The sequence below is a fragment of the Camelus ferus genome, chromosome 7 (genome assembly GCF_009834535.1).
Source record: "Camelus ferus isolate YT-003-E chromosome 7, BCGSAC_Cfer_1.0, whole genome shotgun sequence".
In the NCBI taxonomy this organism is placed as follows: domain Eukaryota; kingdom Metazoa; phylum Chordata; class Mammalia; order Artiodactyla; family Camelidae; genus Camelus; species Camelus ferus.
The window spans coordinates 81,908,549-81,930,240 of record NC_045702.1 but is presented as its reverse complement, the minus strand read 5'-3'; the positions used below and the strand labels follow the sequence as shown (position 1 = coordinate 81,930,240).

Genomic DNA, 21,692 nt, shown 5'->3' with positions numbered 1-21,692 from the left:
CAGGAGAAGTTTGCAGGAAGTAGCTAGCCAGAGCCTGGGACCGAGTTGTAAGTATCGTCTGTTCTCTTAACGCGCTCCGTGTCCTCTGCGTCCTGGGGGAAGGCAGGAGTGATGGTGTTAAATCGGGATTTCAGGGACCAGCTTAAAAATCCACGTTCATTTCCAAAAGGGGAGCACGTGTGCAGTGGGCTCCTCGCCCGCTCAGCGTGACAGGAGGTGCTCCCAGCGAGTGATGGGTGCAGGGTTTTACTTCTCTGCCTGGAAGAATCGCCTGAAGCTTTGATCTCCAGTCCGAGGTGGAAGAGCGCTTGTTTCCTGGGCTGCGCGGAGAGACCGTGTCGCGGTTTGTGAGCAAGTCAACGCACAGGAGTGTGTGTTCAAGTCCCGCTGCACGCAACACAGTTAACTTCCTTTAAACTTGCCCTGTCAACGGTCTGAGCTGTGTTGGTGAGGAAGCCACTTGAGAGTTTTCAGAGTTTGTGGCACTAAGAGTATCCGAGGTGACGTGGGTTGCCTCTGGATGAGTTTGGAAAATCTGCGGCAGTTTCTAAAGCTGGATGCTGGTGGGCAGGAATTCCTTAACTTCCACCGGAGCACAGATACACAGAAGGAAGGGGGTACCGAGTGGGTTCTGGATGACGGTGTTTAAAATAATTTTCTCCTGAAGCTGTTTAGTGAATTGCACGTTTGGGTGTGACACCCCCTACCCCCACCCCCCGCCCCCGAGCTTGGCTATTTGATGGAGAGAGGCATGAACAGTCCCCTTGTGTCCGTCTGGCTGTTCAAGTCCATTGGCAGATGCTTCTGGAGGACTGGGCTGTTTGCTTACATTTCTGCAGCCGACTTCTGCCTGTTGCCATGGTGGACAGTATGTTTCTGTCAATAATTTGGCCTGGCGTAGCCTGTCTGCACTGACTCTCAAACTTTATTGAACAGCTCGGCTCAACTGAACAAGATTAGACAGCTCTCGCCTTTTGGCTTTGCTGAAGTGCTTGCTAAATTTATAAGAGCAGGCAGGAATATTGCTTGGAAAGTTTCCCTTTCACTGTGGAGAGCTGGCTTTCAAGCCTCAGAGCTGTTTGTATCCTGGAGCGTGGGGACTGTCAAGTTTTCCTCTGAATGCCCCTCAGAAGCAAATCGGTACACGAGGTAAACTTTATGAAACAATGATCCACTTTGATTTTCTGGAGAGGGGTGGGTAGGTGAAAATATGGGAGCATCGACTCTTGTGAAAAATGAGTCTGATGAAAGTTTCCACATTAAAAAAAAAAATCTGGCCTGCATTTGACTTTACTAAGGGAATGAGTTAATTTTTTTTGGTATTAAATATTTGAACTCCGCTCATTTCTTATTATGACCTTAATCTGCGCACACGTTGCATCACCTCTCAGGAAGAAAGTGATTTTTAGCTAAAAAGACACCCCGGTTTCCACTCATCCCTTCCTCTCCCCCGCCCACAACTTCCTTCTCCCAGGAGATTGGGGTGGGGGAAGTAGGGGGGACTCTAGACAGACCATGCCAATTATTCAATTATTCGTGAAGTTGGATTCAAATGCTCCTCGTAAAGGCATAGTTTCTAAGAAACTCGCTCTATTATGGGATGCAGTTTTTTAAGAGAAGAAAAGCTAATTTCTTCTAGGAAGATTAAGTCAAGGGAATCCTGTTTGAAACCTGGAACAGATTAGTTGAGCTTGGTTATTCATCTTTCACAGAGAATGCTAATTACGTATCCGAGCCCCATTTGGTAGGTAGGGGCTTTCTGGCTTTCCACGTGAGGGTCCATTCTACAGAATTTGCACCTCAGTGCTGCAAGTTGACTTGAGGTTGCAACTGGAAATAAAGGTTTTATGGAGGCGCAAATTAGTGGAAAATATGACTTTGGCCATTTGCACGTTATAGGAATTTTCATAAAACCAACTAAGAGTTTTAGTGTTTTTGACACCCTTCTGCTTTTACCTAACTGCAAACCCTTTTACCATAGCCTGCCACTTACTGCTCGTGAAATATGAGTATGGTACCTAAAAGTATTAGTCAGAAGGGAAAATTAAAATGTAGACATTTTTGTTTGTTTGTTTTTAAATTAGCCAAAGCATGATATGAATTGCTCTTGCAAAGACCAATGTCTGAAAATGTGGGATTACACCCTTTCCGTTTTTCAGTAGTTACTTGATAGATTAAACTCATTATATACCCCATCGTTACAAGGTTTAGGGGTGAGGATCTGCACAAAACAACACTAAAATAATATTTCACATAGTATTTCACAGTTACCCAGCAGTAGTCAGCAAAATCACTGCTAAGACCAGAACATACCTCATTGTCTGCTCCGTTTTGGAAGTCATTTGCTGGGCTAAGAAAAAATACATGGCTTATTTCTTCAAGTCTCAGACATAGGCAGAAAGACGAGAGTTGCTGCTGGCTTTAGGTGATTCAGTTTGTTCGTCATCACAAAACAGTAGTTGTTACTTTAGTTTGTGTTTTCCCACTCGTCTGTGTTTATAGCTGTCCTTGCTTCTGACTTGGTAATAAAGACTTATGAAACTGCTAAAAAGCATCCCTTTTCTGTTTTCTGGGGGGACTCTCAGCCAGACATACCTGCTTTTGGGGATACTCTGAAGCTAAGTTTGTATTTTGGGATGAGTTGAGTTCAAAATCTGTTCATCTAAATAGTACAAGAATATTGTTATTTATATCCAAATATAGTGGGTTTTTTGTTTGTTTGCTTTTAGGATCAGGAACGAGAAACAGCTTTCAAATTAGATGTCTAAGCAGGGTCCCCAAAGCTCTGTTTCCATCAGAACTTAACTGCCAGGGCACAGTCTGTGGATGAAACACAGAGCTGGTGTGGGCACCACTTAGAGAGTGTGCGCATGATTCCAGCAGACGAATTGGTCCACTTGTTGTGGGTTCGGATCACCAGTTTGGTTTGATTTTATGCATCGGTTCTTTGATCTGCAGTTCTAGAAAGGTCATCCGGTCACGTTTGCCGAGAACCCTAGTGGATGGATGGAAAGTTTTTACTGATGAAAGGGAACAAAAGTATTAGGGAGCTGGGATGTCAAATACATGTGGAATTTCATCAAGCCATTTCTTACACGTCTGAAGTGATGTCTGGAGCCCACCAGAGCATGTACATCGATCAGCTGTACTGACACTGTCCTCAGCCCGACTCTCACCCCGTTTTCCTCTTAGCTCTCAGCTCTGTGCTGTGGGCTGAAGCAGGAAATGACCTTCAAGGGGCGCTGTGGGTTTCCATGATTGGCACCTTTATCCCTTGTAACCAATGGGTTTTCTGTCCCGTCTCTGGCTTTGTTAAATCTCTCAGTGGGTTACAAATCTGACTTTCAAGGAAACAAAACCACAAAACCTTTGGGATCACTTTCCAGCAGGCCCTCCTCGGAGGACAGAGGCCCCTCGCCTCCTGGACCACCCGGAGGCCTGGCTTCCCCAGACCAGGGCACGCTGGACTCCTGCAGCCTTAGGCTGGCCAAACTTCCAGCTCCATGTGGGACCCGCGGGGATACTGGCAAATCCCTGATGGAGAGCTGCACTGGCAAATTCAGCTGGGAGCTGGTGATGAGAATTTGCTGACCCCTGCATCTCAATTTCATAGGCTCATTTGCCGCTCTCCCACTTCTTCCTTCGATTTGTATTTTGAACCCTCATTCATAAGCAGTTTGGGCAAGATGTAGCTTTCAAAGTTGCCAAGAATGAGAAATCCGCTTCTTTTTGGGGTGGTGGGGAGGGATGGAGAGGGAGCCCTAACATGACCCTCTTGTTTGAATTGCTCCTGAAAGTGTTCTCAGAGTTTCCATCTCCCTTCTTTCTTCAGAGGATGAAAGTCCTGGACAGACCTATCACAGAGAGAGAAGAAACGCAGTCACTATGCAGCCACAGAGTGTCCAGGGACTCGGCAAGATCAGCGAGGAGCCTTCCACCTCCAGTGATGAGAGGGCCTCTCTGATCAAGAAGGAGACCCATGGGTCCCTGCCACACCTGGCCGAGCCCTCCGTCCCCTACCGCGGGGCCGTGTTCGCCATGGACCCCAGGAACGGCTACATGGAGCCTCACTACCGTAAGTGGTCCCTGCCCCTAGACGCTTGGTCCAGGGGCCACGGCAGGCTGCGTGTGTGTGCGTGTGTGTGCGCACACGCGTGCTTTATGAGTGATTTGACTTGTTATAAATTTATGCAAAATGCAATTTACTGTCCACTTTTCTATTTCTCCCATGTCCCGTCCATTCTTCTTTGTCGGGACAGACATCTCCTTCCATCCCTAAGCAATTCTGGTCTCAGTGGGGCGGCCCGCCGGAAGGTGTCCATCTGTGGCGAATCCACATGGGCCTTTCCTAGAAAGTAGAACCAGATTTGCTCCACCCAGGTAAACGCTGCTGGAGGAAGACTCGTGGATAGGGGGAGTTACTAAAGTGAGCTGCACAAGCAGGCAGCCAGTCTTTTTTTTTTTTTTTAAATTGAAGTCTAGTCAGTTACAATGTGTCCATTTCTGGTGTACAGCATAATTCAGTGGCCCTATTTTTAATGATTAAAAAATTTTTTTGCTTAATGGTTGGCGAGGAACAAACCTCTTTGAACAAACCGGGGCTCAGTTCCTCAATGGGGAAGGTTTTTCTACGTGTTCTGCTTTCTGCTCTAATCAGCATACCGGAAGCTTTTCCAGCATTCATAAAGTCTAAGAAATTAACTAGGACTCCCAACACACATAGACAGTGGTTTTCTCCAAAGGCGGGATGGAAAGAAAAAAATATACATATAAGGGTTGAGTTGATTTTCTGGCCTGTTTCGAGTTAAAATAAAATATAATTTGGTTGTGGAGTAATGAAGTTCATATTGAGGTGCCAAAGCATACAGCTCTTGATTGCAGATTTATCACCTTGCCAGGATACAGACCTTCCATTTAACCTTCCCGGCTCCAATTCCAGATGATCCATTGAGCTCCAGAGACGGGGACTGGTTTTTGTTTCCCCTTTTTCCACAGCCTTCAGAAATTTTTAGTGTTTTAAGGCGAAAGGTCATTAGCCAGATGACTGATTAGTGAGGACAGCTGATTAGTGCATGGTTTTTTTTTTCTTTTTTTTTTGCTCAAGAAAGTGCCCAGGATAAAAGCTAATTTCAGCCCTTCATTAGTTGGCTGGAAGCAGAGGGGAATGTCCCCTCATCAGGGTGCAGATCAAAGAGCCTCGCACAACCTTAAGTCTCAGCAACCTTCCCCCCTCCACCATCCACCCCAACCAGATTATATTGTTGGTAAAGGTGGAAGATATTTTTTTTAAGTGGAGGGAGAATTTTTAAAAAGCGGTCAGAAGCATGAAGGCAAAGGTTTTATGAATTCTTGTTAGTTTTTTTTTTTTTTTTTTAAAGCCTACAGGTTCTCCGCTTAAAAAGTGCTTCTCAGCCCTATTGCTACACTGATTATTTTTTCTAGATCCAGCAGTTAGGAGGAGGGGTGTGTGTTCCTTTCCTTCCCTCATTAGAAGTTCATTTCGTTTTATTTTCTTTTTCCTTTATTTTAAGAATGAAAGTTTCAAATTGTGTTGTAGGGCACATTCCTGAGTTTCCTACATTGTGTTTTTGTTTCTGGGTGTCGATTCGATGTTATCCATGCAGAAAATAGGAGGAAATCCACATCCTCTCTACCTATATTAATATTCCCTGAGATACGCTTACTTCTGCAAAAGGATAAAGTCTAGATTATTAGCCACACGTTCCCTGCCTAGTTTTGGCCTTTATTTGTGAGCGCGAACTTTCCCCATCTATAGGTATGTTTTGTTTTGTATTCCAGATGCCCACTAATTAGTGAAGTATTTAATTGGTCAGGGCAGCTGAGGAGGACTTCTGTTCTGGCCGACGGAAGTAGACAGATGACCGTTAACTTTCTCTCTGAGCCGTTGTAGCTTGCTCTTGGTCCGTTTGTTCCAACGGTTTGCCCGTTGAATCCTCTCCCTGCCCTTTGGGGGGCTGGGTTCTCTGCATACCTGGGGCCCTCATCCCCTCTTGGTGGTCCTTGTGTGTGATCCCCCATCCCCACCCCCGGGGCCTCCAGTGGAGGGTGAACTAGTTCAGGGCACTGGAGAGCTCTTGGTGGCGCTTGGAACCTTTCCTTGTCACTCTGTTTAGAGGATGTTGCACCCATAGGTTGGTTATCCTTAGCTTTTCCCATCGTGTTGTTTGAATCAGTATAAAATCCCTCGATAACTTACAAGCTAGGTAAGTTGTCTCTAACCAGATGGCAAATGCTGTTTTGACCCAACCATCCCAGCGCCCTGCCTCAGTTGGTCGTGAATAGGTGTTGCCATGACATACATCATAGCGACAGGGGGTCCTAGGGGTTACACAGATTGGCTTAGCAATCAGGGCGCTCAGGGGCCAGCCTTGCCACTTTGTGGCTGTGTGACCGACACCAAGTGGGCTTGTGCTCTAAGATCCCTGTACGAATCGCTTCCTAACTGTTGAATGGGGGTGATGTAGGACTCGCTACCCTGTGGCATCCTTGTGACAGTTCAGGGAGCTGAGGCCAGTGAAGTTTCAGTACCATCTCTGGCTCGTGGTGGATGCCTCCCAGTCATTACGGGCACTGTCCTCCTCTGCCTCATCTCCCTTCTCCTGTTCCTCCTTCCTCCTCTTCCTCCCAGCATCCTCACCACCACCGTCTGTGTGGGATGAGTTCACTCTCCAAACCCAGGTCTTTTCATTACTGTTGCAGTTGCTTTTGGTTCAGTGTAGACCGGCTTTTCACTGCCAGACCTGCTCTCCTGCCTCCCCGAGGTCAGTATCTTATATAAATAAACACAGCTTACAGATGGAGCGGACTGTGAACCTTAGGAAAAGGGTACGCGATTAGAACCAGTTACTGTGGTCTTCTGAACACAGTCCTCTCTCGCTGAACCTTAGCGGACTGGCTGTAATTTTTTTCTGTTTGGGGAGCAAAGAGATGTTAAAGCTTTTACATGCATTTGAGAAGTTTTAACGTTTTAGATCCCTCACAGAAAGGGTTTTATGTAACAAATGAAAACTTAGTACATGTGGAAAAATAAAAGGTATGGTATTATGTACTTAGATTAAATAATTTAAATATGTCCTAAATTAAGCCTCAAGAAGTCAGTAGAGTATGACTTTACTTTTTCAAGAACCCTGTTGGATTATTTCATCTTCTACTCATGTAATGAGTTTTTTTGTTTGTTTGTTTTAGGTACTTTGTAATAATATCTAGCTACCTAATTTGGATTGAATTATCCAGGTAAATGACCAGTGTGAAGCTGACACGACACATCTGCCAAGCATTTTTTTTTTTTTAATGGATGAGGAAAGTACCATCTTTTTAAAAAGCGATGTAAAAAGTTTGCCCGCGTTTCCTTATGTTGTCTCAGCCGGCGGCCTTGTCAAGTTCACTGCAGACCTTCGGTAGCTCAAGGTTAAGAAACGTCTCTTTAGGCTGTTCCCTTTTCCTTGGAGTCGTCCGCCAGCCCCACCAGACTGTTGGAGAGGAAAGACTCTCCTAGTCCAGCGTAGCTGGGTATGTGAACGCTCACAGCCATTCCTGCATTTCTCTGTGGTTGGAAAATGCAGACTTTCCAAGATGCCTAATTTGTGCTTCTATATATACTAGCTTTGTATTTCTAATGTGTGGGCAGGCTTCCTGTAAGACCGGAAAAGGGAAAATCGCTTTTCCCCTCAGAAGGACATCTGTAAAGTTTTTGTTGCACAAGACTTCATTCTGCTTGGGGATGCGATGTTGCATCTTCACAAATTGCACTTAGGCGGGATTCAAAGCATTTGAGGTTTGTGGGTTTGACTTTAAAAAAGAAAAGAAAAGAAAAAAGAAAACCCAAGGATAGCGGGCACTTCAAACATGTGCAACATGTGTTTGGAATCAAATCATCACAGGGGGCGGAGGGGGGGTTCTCTCGTGTAGGGAAGCTGCGGACAGGCTGTATATCACGGCAGGAAAGTAGATGTTCAAGTTGCCTGGCTCAGACGTGCAGTCGTGCTGACAGACCCGCTTTATAATTGGGGAGAGGATGGGAGGGGCCGGATTTCAGGAACCTGACCTGCCTGTACCAGAGTCAGGATGAGGACCCCCATCTCCTGCTCACAGATTTTTCAGCCCTCGTATTCTGCTCCTGTTCCATCTGTAGCCGGCTCTTTCAAACCACCATCACCCCCTGCTTTCACGCCCCACCATGCATTTATGCTTTTATAAACGTGCAAGGCAGGTGATAGTGTAGTTAAAGCATGGCCGACACTTGACTTTTATTCTCTTCCCTGTTCCCGAAAACACGTGTTCCGTGGTCTTCCGTCTCCCTGTGTGGAGTCCAGTTTTCTCACTGGCCCTGCAGGGGTCTTTTGGGGGGGGGACATTTCTTGGATTCACCATGTCGTGTCATGTGTAGATCCCCTGCTGGTTTTATTAAAGGGGGAGGATGGTTTAGAAAGATGCCCCCTTTTTCTAAAATTTCAGGTCTCTTTTACAGTTTTATAGTTGTGGGAAGATTACTTTTCTTCTGCCCTCCTGGAAAGTCTGATTCACTCCTCCTTGCAAATGCTTTGATTGAAAACACACTGCCAGTTTTCTTCCTTATGTTTCCCAGCTTAGATGACAGAGCTATTAGTTGCTAATTAGCAAAACCTGAGGAATTAGCTGAACGAAAAGAAACTGAATTTTTAATTGGCTGGCATTTATCTTCTGTGGAAGGCTGATGTGCTGAGCCCACTTGGATTCTTGTGTGCTAAGGGGGAAAAAAAAAGGCACAGAGGATATTTTTTTTCTACCTGTCTGTCTTTCTCTTAGGTGCCTTTCCACACCCTTTAGAAATACGTCTTCTCAGGGAGTGGAAGAGAGGGGGCTGTGTTTCACATATTTAGTAGGTGCACCTGCTCACGTTTCTTATCCTACTGGAGTGTCATCTGGACACTGTGAACGACAGAGATGCCTACAAGGCACAAGTGAACAGTTGGGTGTTGACCAAACTGCAAAGGCAGTGACAGTTCCCTGAGCACACAGTTCCGTTCTCATCCAGGCTGTCTTCTGTCTTGGGAGAACAGTTGATGGACCAGTCAGGAGCGTTATGTTTTTTTCCGCCTCCTCCCCTTGAAAACTGGATGGTTTAACCAGAAGGACTGATGCTGGATTGTACTCTGGGGGCTTTGCGAGGTGTCTGGCTTCCTGGGCTGGTAGTCTTGAATGGTTGTGGGAACTGGGGATGCAGGCAAGTCTGGGAAGATTTGCAGAACTGTTATTCGTGAGCTGAAGAATAGCTCCCTGCTTATTCTTGTCTTTCTTTTGGAAATTCCGTGTAGCAGTCTTTCAACAATCTGGAGGTAATGTCTTAAGACTGGAAACAGCAAATGGGGAGGGTATAGCTCAGTGGGAGAGTGCATGCCTAGCATGCATGAGATCCTGGGTTCAATCCCCAGTGCATCCATTAAAAAAATACATAAATATACCTAGTTACCACCACACCCCATGAAAAAAAAAAAAAAAAGACTGGAAACAGCCCACTCCTAGAGGTTTTCCACAGAGCTACATTGCAAGGCAGCTCTGCAGAGAGCAATGGGAATTTCAGGATAACTTCTGAAGCTCCAGATTTGACTCTTCCCAATGAATCTTGACCGCTCTCCTGGCTGATGTGACTGGGATTCTAAGATAGGGCTTGGGAGATAGCGAGTGAAACTGGGAACCAATGGGGAGAGAAGCACTGGGACGTTTGGAAAAATGAGTTATTGCTTTCATCCCATTGAACTGGGAGGATTGATTGATTTATTAGAGGGGATCAGGAGGAAGCGTGAAGGCCACCCAGGAGAGGAATGAAAGGAAAGGCAAAGGGAGACCATGTCCTAGAGAAAGTCAGTTGGCCTGCTGCTGCCCTGCCTTCCTCTGCTGCCCAAACAGCGCCCCCTGCAGGCGAGTCTGGCTCCCACTGGCTCCGGCTCTGGCCGCCCTGCTCACACTGCAGTCCTCCCCAGAATAGTTCCTTGCTTTCCTCTCACCTTCAAGTCCTACATATTCTCCCATATGAAGATGCATTTCCTTTGAAAGACTCCCTAAGTATCATCTCACGCGGATATATTCTACCCTGCACACAGAGTCCTTGTGTAATTCTTACCTGGGAACCCATCACAGCTACATCCTTCTCCCCAGACGTTGGCCAAACCCCCTTTCCGATCAGGTGATAGTCCCGGTAGTGTTTTGCCCTTCTCGCCACCCGAATTCCTAGGCAGGACTGGGCAGGGCTCACTGACGCAGAGAAGGGACAAGTTTGACCTCAGTCCCATGGGAGATGACGTCTGTCCTGAGCCTGCTGGTCGAGGTGGCTACTTGGCAGTCTGAAGAGACTGAAGCTTCTGCTCCCGTTTTATAATGTACTCATCACATGCAACCTCTGATCCAGACTTAGCCCCCCAGTCCTCTCTGAATGCAGGAAGGCTTTGAAGTATTTATGACACATTTACGGGGAGGATATAGCTCAGTGGTAAAGCATGTGCTTAGCACGCACGAGGTCCTGGGTTCAATCCCCAGTACTTCCATTTGATAAATAAATATAAAAATAAACCTAATTGCCTCCCCCCAAAAGATACACAAACTTTTAAAACTAAAACAAAGTATTTATGACACGTTTATACCTCTAGAAATCGGACTTCTTTTTAATTTAAAAAAAAATTTTAACTTTTTTATTGATTTATAATCATTTTACAATGTTGTGTAGAAATCGGACTTTTGTAAAACATGAAGAATACTGGCCCCCGCATACCTGCAACGCACTTAAAACTGCCAGGATTCTCAGATGAGATGGGTCGTGGTACTTCGGAGGAAACTGACACTTTACTCAGAGTGGGATGGGACTCCTCATTTTCAACACCATGGGATTCCCAAGGGAGATCCGCCTCTCCTCGTGTTTTGAAGCCCACCTAACGTGGAACAGGGAGGTATTTTTCCCGTGGTGAATGTGAACATAAGATCTGGGTTCCCTGTTCACAAGGTTCAGCGATTTGTCTTACCTTCAGTAACCTCTGGGCAATTCCTGATTTTGGTAACGTCTTTCCACCTCATCAGCGTTGTGAGTATGCGTGTCATCCTTGGAAACGGGCGCCTCTATCTACAAATCCATTGGGATCATGAATCCAGTTGTTTAACTATTCCATGGAATTATGTTCCTGTCTTAATTTGGCCACCTGCCCGACACAAGTGGCGGAGTTTTTAGTTGCTTACGGTGCCGTTCTGCACCCCTCTTCCTTGAGTAACGCATGAGAAATGCAGCCATTCCAGCCGTTTCCTAGCCATCTGCTAACAGCTTTCCAGCCCATTTTCTAACAGAGGCAGCATTATCCTTGGCCCCCTCCTCCTTTTTCTTGTATAATTAAAGAATGTTCCCTTTGATGCCTTTTGAAAGCTGCATCTCCTGTCCTGGTTTGGCTTTCTTGATCTCGTTCCTATAAAATTTGTGCTGTATCTTCATGGCTGCTTAGTGAAAGGGCTGGCTTTTTCTCTCTTTGTGCCTTGCATAGTTTGGTTTCATATGGGGTAACTGATCTGGCATTTTATAGCTCCGTCTTTCCTATGTTCTGGTAGACTTTGGATTCTTGTAGAACTCTTTGAAAAGTATCCAACTTCCTCAACCCTTTTAGCTTTTCCACGTAGGTCTCTCCTCAAATGGGCTGTTCTTGTCTTCCTGGTATCTTCCCTTCTTTGGTGGAGGTTGGGGGGAGGGAACCTCGGGGCTGTTTATTAACCACAGTTTTTGATGAGTTTCTTCCTCTTAACAAAAAGAAAGTTCTTGACACATTCAGCTATTTGTAGTTTTTGTTCACCCGTCAGTCATTTGTTGGCTAATCGCGCTTACTGAGTGTCTCTTAAGTGCTAACGAGTGTCGGACAGAAAGAGCAAGGTCATTACTGCTGTGGAGTTCAGGCCAGTGGGACACTGAGACAAGTAGATAAACTCTTACAAAAAGTCAGCACAAAGGATGTGTTGGAAGAGACAGGCGCAGGGTCCCTTAGGAGCGAGTAACACCCAGACCTGATGAATCCAGAAGGCTTCCTGGAGGAGGTGACATCTGAATAAGTGCCTGTGGGAAAGAGGTAGAGAGGCACATTTAATTCACATTTAATTCTCCTTCTGATTTGCATTGTGTGAGTCCGTCTCCTCCCAGGGGTCCTCAATTCCCTGCTGCTACTTTCCCCTTTTTCTTTTGAAGACAGCAAAATCCATTTCAACTTGTCCAACTTTTCTGTATCAGAGGACCCTGATAAGCACAGTATCTTGGTCTCAAAGTACAAATCCCAAACATTGGGAAATAAATGTGGGAAATAATTTCCAATGAATTAAGAGTGTTCTGTCTCGAGACCCGTTTGAACTTCAAACTAGAAGATTCGCAATAAAAAATTTAAAAACCTTGAGTTTTATTTGATAGGAAACCTCAAATCCCCTAACATCGGTCGAGCTAGGGAGATGGTGCAGAGGGCCCACGGCGAGGTTGGGGAGAGGGGCCAGAAATAACACAGTGGAAATTCAGCTGGGAAATGCAGCAGCTAATACCACTGGGAGTGGATGAGAACAAAGACTTCCAATGGTGGGAGAAGCCCAGAATCCAGCCTGGACAGTCTTAGGAGTGATGGGGGTCCCCTGAGGAGGAGCTGCGTCCTCTCCGTGGGGGCCTGCAGAGCTAATCAGCGGGCATTGTGTAGGTCAGGGGAAACCCGCTCTAGGAGGCTCGGTGTTTGCTCGTCCACTGGCGGGGACCCAGATCTGCATCCTGATTACGACCTATGAGTGGAATCAAAGGAAGAGCCTGCCCCCTCGTTTAAAGAGGAGCAGAGAAATGTGTGCCGAGTGTTCTAGGAAACAGACTCCACCTCTTCTTTTGGTTTGCTTTCATGAAATAAACCTGCCTTCAAATTCAGCAAGATTTCGGATTTGCTCCTCCATCCCTGCTTTTCCGCTTTAAATAAGGACTGCCATCCCCACCACCCGCCTTCCCTGCTTCTCACATGGGTCTCACACTCGGCTTCTGGGGTCCCAGCTTGGTTCGACGACTGTAACCACATAGGCTGACCCTTTTGATCCAGTGTGCAGCTGACTTCAGCATTTACTGTCTGTATCTCTGGCCGTGGGCTGCGTTTCTGTGTAGCCTCTGTGTTTTATCTTTAATGATCTTTTAAACATAATTTGTGTCTGTCCCTCCCATTCTGCAAATTGATGATATAGAGAGACGTTCGATGAGCAGCTGGAGGCACCTGAGTGCCTCTGGGGTCTTCTGATCACTCCCCCGGTGTGGTACACGACAAGTCCTACCCCGTTGAGTATGTGGTGTGTGATCGTTACTCTCATTTGTAAAATTCCACGCATTTTTAAAGAACCTGCTCTGAGTCAGACACTGTCTAGGTCCTGAGGGGTCAGCGTTTGCCAAGGCCCGTCGGGTCCATGCTTTTGTGGCACCCACGCTCCAGCCAGAGGGGCAGAGGCATCAACACGACAGCACAGCTGGTGCCCTGGGACCACCAAAACAGGTGGTGCGCTGGCGGGAGACTTGGAGGGGAGCATCGTACCTTGGAATGGGCCGGCAGAGCCAGGAAGGCCTTGCTGGGAGGTGTTCTTGCAGCTAAGACCCAGATGACAAAAAGGAGTCACCCTTGGAAAGATCCGAGGAGACAGCCTTCCACTTAAACAGCGGAATTTGTGGGTTTGCTGTGGCCACGTCCAGGGGCAGAGAGGAGGCGAGTGTCGTGGACTGGCGGGCCAGGGGGACGAGACGGGGGGATCTTGTGGGCCAATGGGAAGCCAGTGGAGGGAGTGACGTGATTTGATTTTTATTTGAGGAACATCACTCTGTCTGGTGTGTGGGGACTGTCACGAAGGGGCGGAGTGTAGAATTAGGGGGGCAACTCAGCACACTGTCACAGTAACCCAGGAGGGAGCTGGCCCTCCTTGCCTAGAAATTATAGGCGGCGGAAATTGAGCCCTTTCTGTGCTGTTGGCTTTGCTCTTGAATTCATGAAATCCCCACCACCACCTTAGGGGAGGTCGCCATGATTTTCCCCATGGACAGATGAGGAGACTGAGGTCCAGGAAGGCTAAGTTTAAGTTGTCCCTTTTCACCTGGTTCAAAGTGGCTGAACCCAGATTTGAACCCGCAGAGTTTGGCTCCAGGGCTCCAGCTCTTCTCTCGTGCCCCAGAACTGCTGAGAATGGCAGCCCACATCTGTGCCGGGGCCTGGCCCGGGCGGGCAGTGGTTCGGGCTCAGCTCCGTGAGCGGGGAGCTTGGAGGCTCTTCTGGAACTGGGTGTGGGTATTGCCAACGGTGATGGGCAAAGGCTGGGAGGGCCTCGGGAGGGCAGGCTGCCTGCCACGCGGGGCTCCAGGCATGGACGAGGGGACCCCGTTGTGGAAGCAGCGGTGGGCTGGCTGCCACCTCTGCATTTGCTCTGCCCCAGGTGTGCCTACGCAGGAGGGAAGGAGAAACTGCTTCTCAGTTGAGACTCTTCCAAAAAGTTGAAAGTTACCCGTGACCTAAGTATGTGGGGGGCTTCCTGGTCCTCTCTGTGCCCTCGGTTTTGGGGGGATAGGGGTGTGGAGAAGCAGTGGCAGTCACCACAGGCCCGTGAGTGGAGCATTTATCATATGCCAGATGCTGGACTAAGAACCCGTTCCTTGATCCAACTGAGTTTTCGCACAAACCCACTGGGCATCTGAATTAACGGAGGCTGAGATTTGGAGAGGTCGTGTGGCTCGTTTGAGTCTGGACTCCACGGCCCAGGGTTTGGGAGCCAGTGAGGGGGACCCCATGTGTACTGCCCTTCTACCTGTCTTGTTAAGTTCTGTCTCCGCACCATGTCCCTGTTCCCCCACTACCTGCGGTGGCTTGGGGGACATAGGCTGTCTGTTGAATCAAAGATGGATTTGTTACGTGAAGACTCCATTCCCAAGAGCAGCCTGTGTGTGTAACTGGAGCTCTCAAGTGTCACCAGAATAACGCAGCTCCTGACCTCACCTAGACCTGTCTGGGGCCGGCTTCTCCAGCAACAGAGGCCACCGCGCCATCCCTTACCCGTCCCTCCGCATGACACCAGGGCAGGGGACCACCCTGCCACACCCAGCGGAGGAAGCGTCAGGGAGAAAGCATCCCTTTATTTACAAGTACACTCGGAATGCTTATATCAGAGAGAGAGAACCACAGTCCTTTTGCACAAAGGCATCTTGTGGTCCCACTAACACGGGCAGTTCCTGGTCTCCTGGCTTTGATGTCTCAGATAAACTGAAAGAATCCTGGGAAGAAGCAGTTAAGCATGATTAAGGGGCTGGAGGAATGATTTATGAGGAAAGATGAAAAGGACTGAATATGAATCAGAGAGCCAGCACAGGCTTACGAGGCACACTCAGTGACTCTCAAATCAAGGAAGGGATGCTGAGGGACAAGACAGAGGCAAATGCATGAAGACAGATGGTCAAGGAGAAGACCAGCCGGTCCCTTTCTCTCTGGGACCTGGAGACAGGACTGATGTTTGCCTTAAAGACTAATGTGCGTATCAGAGTCTATCTGCAAAAGGTGATGTTGCAGGGCACTTGATCTGACCTGAGATATATCTGGATCTCATAATAAAGATACAAGTGGTAACAACGCTTCTCCTGAGTCTGGAAAATAAGGAAAGTTAATGTTGAGACTTCTAAGTGTGACTGTGTTCCCCTGAGATACTTACAACTCAAACAGTCTAAAAATTATGGAAAATTGCAATGAAGATTTTAGAAAAGGCAGAGGGGTGACTGCTCAGGTATTTTTATTGATTTCCCCGATGTTAACTTAGCACCACACACAGTAGAAATAACAAGTATGACCCTGGCTCTTGATTTCTATATTTTGGGGAAAGACAACATGAAATAACACGTGAAAACAACTCAGTCACATATCACCAAGTATAAAATACGATGAAAGGCGCTCCCCGGGGCTGGGGAGGGTGGTTTCTGACTCCAGCGGGCTTTTACAATAGAGCTCTGACTCCATGGCAAATTTAAATCCAGGATGAAATTTCTCCTAATTAACATTTCCCTTCTACCTTCCAACTCTCGAATTTATGGACTCTAAGAAATTCACATAACACTTACGTGATGCTGCGTTTTCTTTCTGCTTGATCCGTTCCAGCTGCTATTAACTTTCATGTCTGACTTTCATTAATTTATGAGGCGTTCTGACTTGCAATCTGAAATGCTCCCCTGAATTTTAGACTTTGGGGCGGTGGGGGTGGGGTGTGCAAATTACACATGAGTTGATCATGACCCTTGCTTGTTTGTCAGCCAAGCATTGGGGTTGATTGTTCTCTAGTCATCTTTCCCGGGCCCTGGGTGATGTGTACTTGCATGCACTGTCACGGCCCCCGAGGGGGTGCACTGATCGCTACGTCACTACAGATGTCACCACTGATGGAACCTTAGCATCTTCAGTGGCTCTCGTCTGGCACCTAGTTCCCGACCTTGAAGTCTGATAAATTTGTAAAAGCTAGATATTCTGGATTTCTAGAGACGTGCCCTCTAAGCTTGGGTAGCAGAAGTGTTACTTGGCATCTCTTGTGTACCTTCGAGCTGCCAGAAATGCTGCTTTCCTGCCTCCTCCATCTCATGATGCATCACAGTAACAACAGCATGAAGCATTCAAGTGCAGTTTTTGGTCATTCACATTGGATTTTTCTTAAACATGAGCCCGTTTCATGCTTGGTTAATTGAACTTCATATTTCATGTTGGTTGTCACTGTCCGGGAGCACAGCCACCAGACTGCTCCTGGGAAATAGCCCAGCAATGACCATGACTGAGGCGAGTGGTCCACAGTGGGCTCTACCTGCCCCACAGAGGAAGAGTTTGGAGACCTGCCTTATAGTTCCTTTTTGGACATCTGCTCCAATGGAATATTCTTTAAAAAAAAATCCTCTTTTTAGGAACAGCACAGCCTTGTTCCTTTGATGACAGTTTCCTGCTATTAACACTCAGATTTTTTAAGTGTCTCTCTCTTAATGAGTGACCAGGTGAGCCTGACTCTGAGCATAGATTTTTTGCTGCTGCTTTCTGTCTCGAGTATTGAGTCCACTCAGAGCTTGATATCACGGCTGTGATTGGCTCCTCTTTGGAGGAGAAACGAGATCCTATACGGTGATGATGTCTGGGGAAGGATGGTCCCTCAGGTCACGGGTGTTCCCGGCAGGAGTGGGTGGCAGGGACTCGGTGAGGTTAGGAGCGAGACCTGGATTCAGACTGGCTAGAAGCTCTGCAGGTTGCGTCCTGTGGTTGAGTTTTGGAGTTAATGAACTTGGAGGCATCAGCAGTACTGAAGATTATGTGTGGCACTGCCTTACTTGTCCTAGGTAGCTAGTAATACCTGAGACCAAGGTAAAATAGTTATTCCAGAGTACTTGCTTATTTGAATATCAACCTAGGTTTGTTTGTTTTTTTGTAACTTTTTATTTGAATCTTTTTTGGGGGGGGGGAGGAGGAGGTAACTAGGTTTGTTTGTTTATTTAATGGAGGTACTGGGGATCGAACCCAGGACCTTGTGCATGCTAAGCACGTGCTCTACCACTGAGCTCTACCCTCCCCCCTCAGCCTAGTTTTGCAAACAGCAGAGGTAGAAATAGAAAGATCCTGAGAAATTGGAGCTCTGTTTTCTTTTTTCCGTCTATAGTCTGATGACTTAGGTCATATGTTTCTGTTTAAGTTTTATTTGCATTTTTAAAGAATTTTATTCTTTAAAGCAAATATCCCTAAAAAGTTTTTTTTTTTCTTTTAGAAATTAATGTTGAAGGTGGCCTTTTTGTGTTCTGAAGTTGGAGGAAAGGTTTTTAGCACTGGGGATGATAACCGTGAGATATGGTGATAAGCAAAGAATCAAAGCAATTGATTCTTGTTTTTAACTTAATTTTTTGGTGGGAGTAGGTAATTAGGTCTGTTTTTTTTCAGTCCCCAGGACCTTGTGCATACTAGGCACACACTTTACCATTGAGCTATATACCCTCCTGCCCAGCAACTGATTCTTAATAGGGTGATAAGTGGAGACTGATACTCTGTTAGACCTCACTTTATTTTTTATTTTTATTTTTTATTGAAGTGTAGTTGATTTACAGTGTTAGTTTCAGGTGTACAGCAAAGCGACTTGTTTATACACATACAGACATAGTTTTTTTTCTTTTCAGATTCTTTTCCATTATAGGTTATTACAAGAAGTTAAATATAGTTCCCTGTGCTATACAGTAGGTCCTTATTGTTTATTTACTTTATATATAATAATGTGTATCCATTAATCTTAAACTCCTAATTTATCCCTCTCCACCCTTTCCACTTTGGTAACCATAGTTTGTTTTCTGTGTCTGTGAGTCTATTTTTGGTTTATAAACAGAATTTGTATCATTTTTTTAAATTCCACATATGAGTGATAAGATGTTTATCTTTCTCCGTCAGACTTACTTCACTTAATATGATAATCTCTAGGTCCACTCATGTTGCTGCAAATGGCATGATTTCATTCCTTTTTTATGGCTGAGTAGTATTCCACTTTATACATATACCACATCCTCTCTGTCCAGTCATCTGTGGATGGTCATTTAGGTTGTTTCCATGTCTTGGCAACTGTAAATAGTGCTGCTATGAACATTGGGGTGCATGTGTCTTTTCTGGGCATATATCTGGAGAAAATTATAATTTGAAGAACTTATTTTATTTTAAACATCTTTTAGTATCTTCTTCTAGTCTCAGCTAAATGCTTTACAAAATCAGCCTGTGACTCTTGGCTTTTTCTCTGTCAAGTGATGTCTGATGTAGTTGGAACAATTAGAGCTGATACTCAGAGGATACCAGAATGGAGTGGAAATTTGTGGAGCTGTGAGCCTCTAATCCACTCAGGGCTTATAAAGGGGTTTTACTGGGATTCTGCCCCAGAGTGATATTCCAAACTGGGAAAGCTAAGTCAGGTACAAACAAAGTTCTCTCCTTGAAACTGACTTGTAAAAACTGAACGGAAAAAACTGATTCGTAAAAGCTGAACTTTTTTTTTTCATATGTGGTGATTATTTGATTATTCTGGTATTAGTTTGTTATTATCCCTAGAAAAGATCCAGAAGAAACCTTAACGTTTTCTTTATAATTTAACATTTTATTATATTTGTATTGAAATTATATTTATATGTAACAATGCTCATTTCAACAAATTGTAAAGTTCACAAGAGCTTAGGATGAAGAGCTAATATTATCCCATCTTTCCTGTTACAGCCTCAATCCTAAGGACAATTTTTTTATGTTTCTCTTGTAGTTCTTTTTACAGTTCCAGAATGTGCCAATACCTTTGTTTCCTGACATGTCAACTCTGGATATATTTTACCCAGTACAATTTATTGACTCCCCAGTAAGACAGTTAACCTTTAATTTTCTCACACCATGCCCTTGTCTCTTCTAGTATTGATATATTATTTCTATCTTTTGTGTGTGTATGTAAGGGTGATTTTTACAACTTTCAAGATTATCTGAAGCCTCTGTTTCTTTCCTTCATCACCTTTTCATAGTATCTTTTGATTTGCCAGTTCAAAAGATGAGATAAGTGAGCTCCCCTGCCGCCACCCCCCTCCCCCACCATCTGGAGCCAAACTTCCCTATTGTAGCCTCAAAGTTGTCCATATCTCCAGGTCTCTTAGAGTCAGCACCACAGCTGCCATGTTTTCGTCCTTAGGTTGACTTTAAAAGTTGAAAGTCAATAAAGCATCTCTAGCCTTACAGCCTTGGACATTCTCTTCCACTTCATACTGTAGAATGTTGGCATCTTACTTACTTCTCTGTGGGTCCAGACAGTGCTGTGTCTAGAGTTAAGAACAAGTGGTTTGTCCATTGTTACCCTCTCTTAACCACTTACCTACCTAGTGTACTGCTCTAGCTTTTCTTCTATTATATCTTTACAATTTTTTCCCCCAACCTCCCAACCACATCTTTTGCCCTTAAAGGAGAGAACCCAGCTTTCTGGGGCACTTCATTCTCCCAGGTAACTGGACCAGGTGTCTTGGGGAATCCCTTCACAATCATCTAGGTTGGAATCACTGTTCCCTGGGTCTGACCGCTTGGTCATTCTTACTCTTTACTCTGGAGTTCATCAAGTAACTTCTCAACAACAGAGGAGGTACACTTTCTGAGTTCTTGCCTGTGTGAAAATATCTCTATCTCCTTGCTTTTGTGTGCCTGTTTAGCTAGAATTTTAACTTTAAAGATACGTTAGCATCCAGAATTGTCGATGAGAAGTCTGATGCCTGTTGGATTTGTTTTCTTTTAAACGTGGCTAAATTTCCTTCTCCGGAAACTTTTCAGAGTCTTAGTAGTCTGAAAGCACGTCCCTAGATGTAGTGATTTAAATTTAATATAATTTTATTTTCCTTCATTCTGCCTATCACTCGGTGGACTATTCCAATCTGAAGATGCTTTCTTTATCTCTGGGGGTGATTTTTATTCTGTTTCTCTTTAGTCATTTTACCCACCCTGTTTCCTCTGTCCATTTTTTTGGTGACTCTGCTTCGTCTGACCTCCTGAGTTATTTCGCTGAGTTTCTTATTTTTTCTCCCACGTTCTCCAGCTGTTTGCTTTCAGTTGCATGTTCTGGGGAATTTCCTTGAGTTCATTTTTCAATGCTGTCAGTGATATTTTCATTTCAGCCACTGTATTTTTAATTTCTAAGAGTTTTTAAAAAGAATTCTTTCATGGCTCTCTTTTCTGAACACCTTGCTCTTATCTTCGGTGTGTAATACTTTCTCAAAACCCTCCAGAAGTTTCCTCCAGGGTTTGGTTTTCTTGTTTAGTTTGGTCAGTAACGTTTGCACCTTCCATCTCTTCATAAACCTGGTGACCTCGGGTGTCTGTTCATGTTAACACCTCAGAGAAGGACGCTGCCCTGGTTTCCTTTCCTCAAAGTGAGTGTTGTAACATGACATCTGTGTCTCCAGGATTTCCTTCCAGGAGATGTAGTGGGGTCATCCCCATGCCAGGACGGGATGGGAGGGCTTAATTCTGGGGAGTGGTGAGAACCAGTAGGCTTGGGCAGTGATCAGGGCTCATGTTACCCTGCAGAGGTGAGAGCTGGTCTGGTTCTCATGGTGAGTGCATTTGATTGAGAGACCTGGGTCAGAAGACGACTCCAAAATCCATGATGAATTCACTTTCCCAGGACAGTGCATTTAGCTTTTGAAGAAGAGGCATAAAGATGCTGCTCTGGGAACATGCCAACCACCTGTGCTGGTGAGCTGTGAGGCAGGACACAAGCACAGACTGGCATCAGTGCTCACGGAAAGATCTGCCCAGCCAAAGCCTCCTTGGGGGGACCAGCCGCCACCTCTTTCTTTGCTCCCCTAAAGTGTAATCTAGGTGCTACTTTTCTACACTCCTCTGTAATAATTTCAGTCTGACCCACTTTGCATCTTGCAGAACATTGTTGAAATTTCTTCTTCTGATTTTATTAGTTTAACTGGCAGTGTTAGGAATGTGGACTCCAGAGCCAGACTGCCTGAGTTCAAATCCTGGTTCTGCCACTTCCACCAATGTGACCACGAGCCAATCATTTAGCCTTTCTGAGCCTCGGTTTTCTTATCTTGACAATGGGGGTAAATGCAGAGCCTGCTTCAGAGACTTGGGTTTTTTTTGTCTTTTTTAAAAATATGGACGTATAGTTGATTT

The 21,692-nt window shown here is 45.5% G+C and overlaps 1 protein-coding gene across 1 annotated transcript in view; it reads left to right on the top strand.

The window, feature by feature from the left end:
- GLI3 (GLI family zinc finger 3) overlaps positions 1 to 21,692 on the top strand; it is a 265,844-nt gene that overhangs the window by 85,211 nt on the left and 158,941 nt on the right. The window contains 1 exon segment of the mRNA XM_032484273.1: positions 3,833 to 4,075. Within this exon segment, the coding sequence (XP_032340164.1) occupies positions 3,833 to 4,075 (243 nt within the window).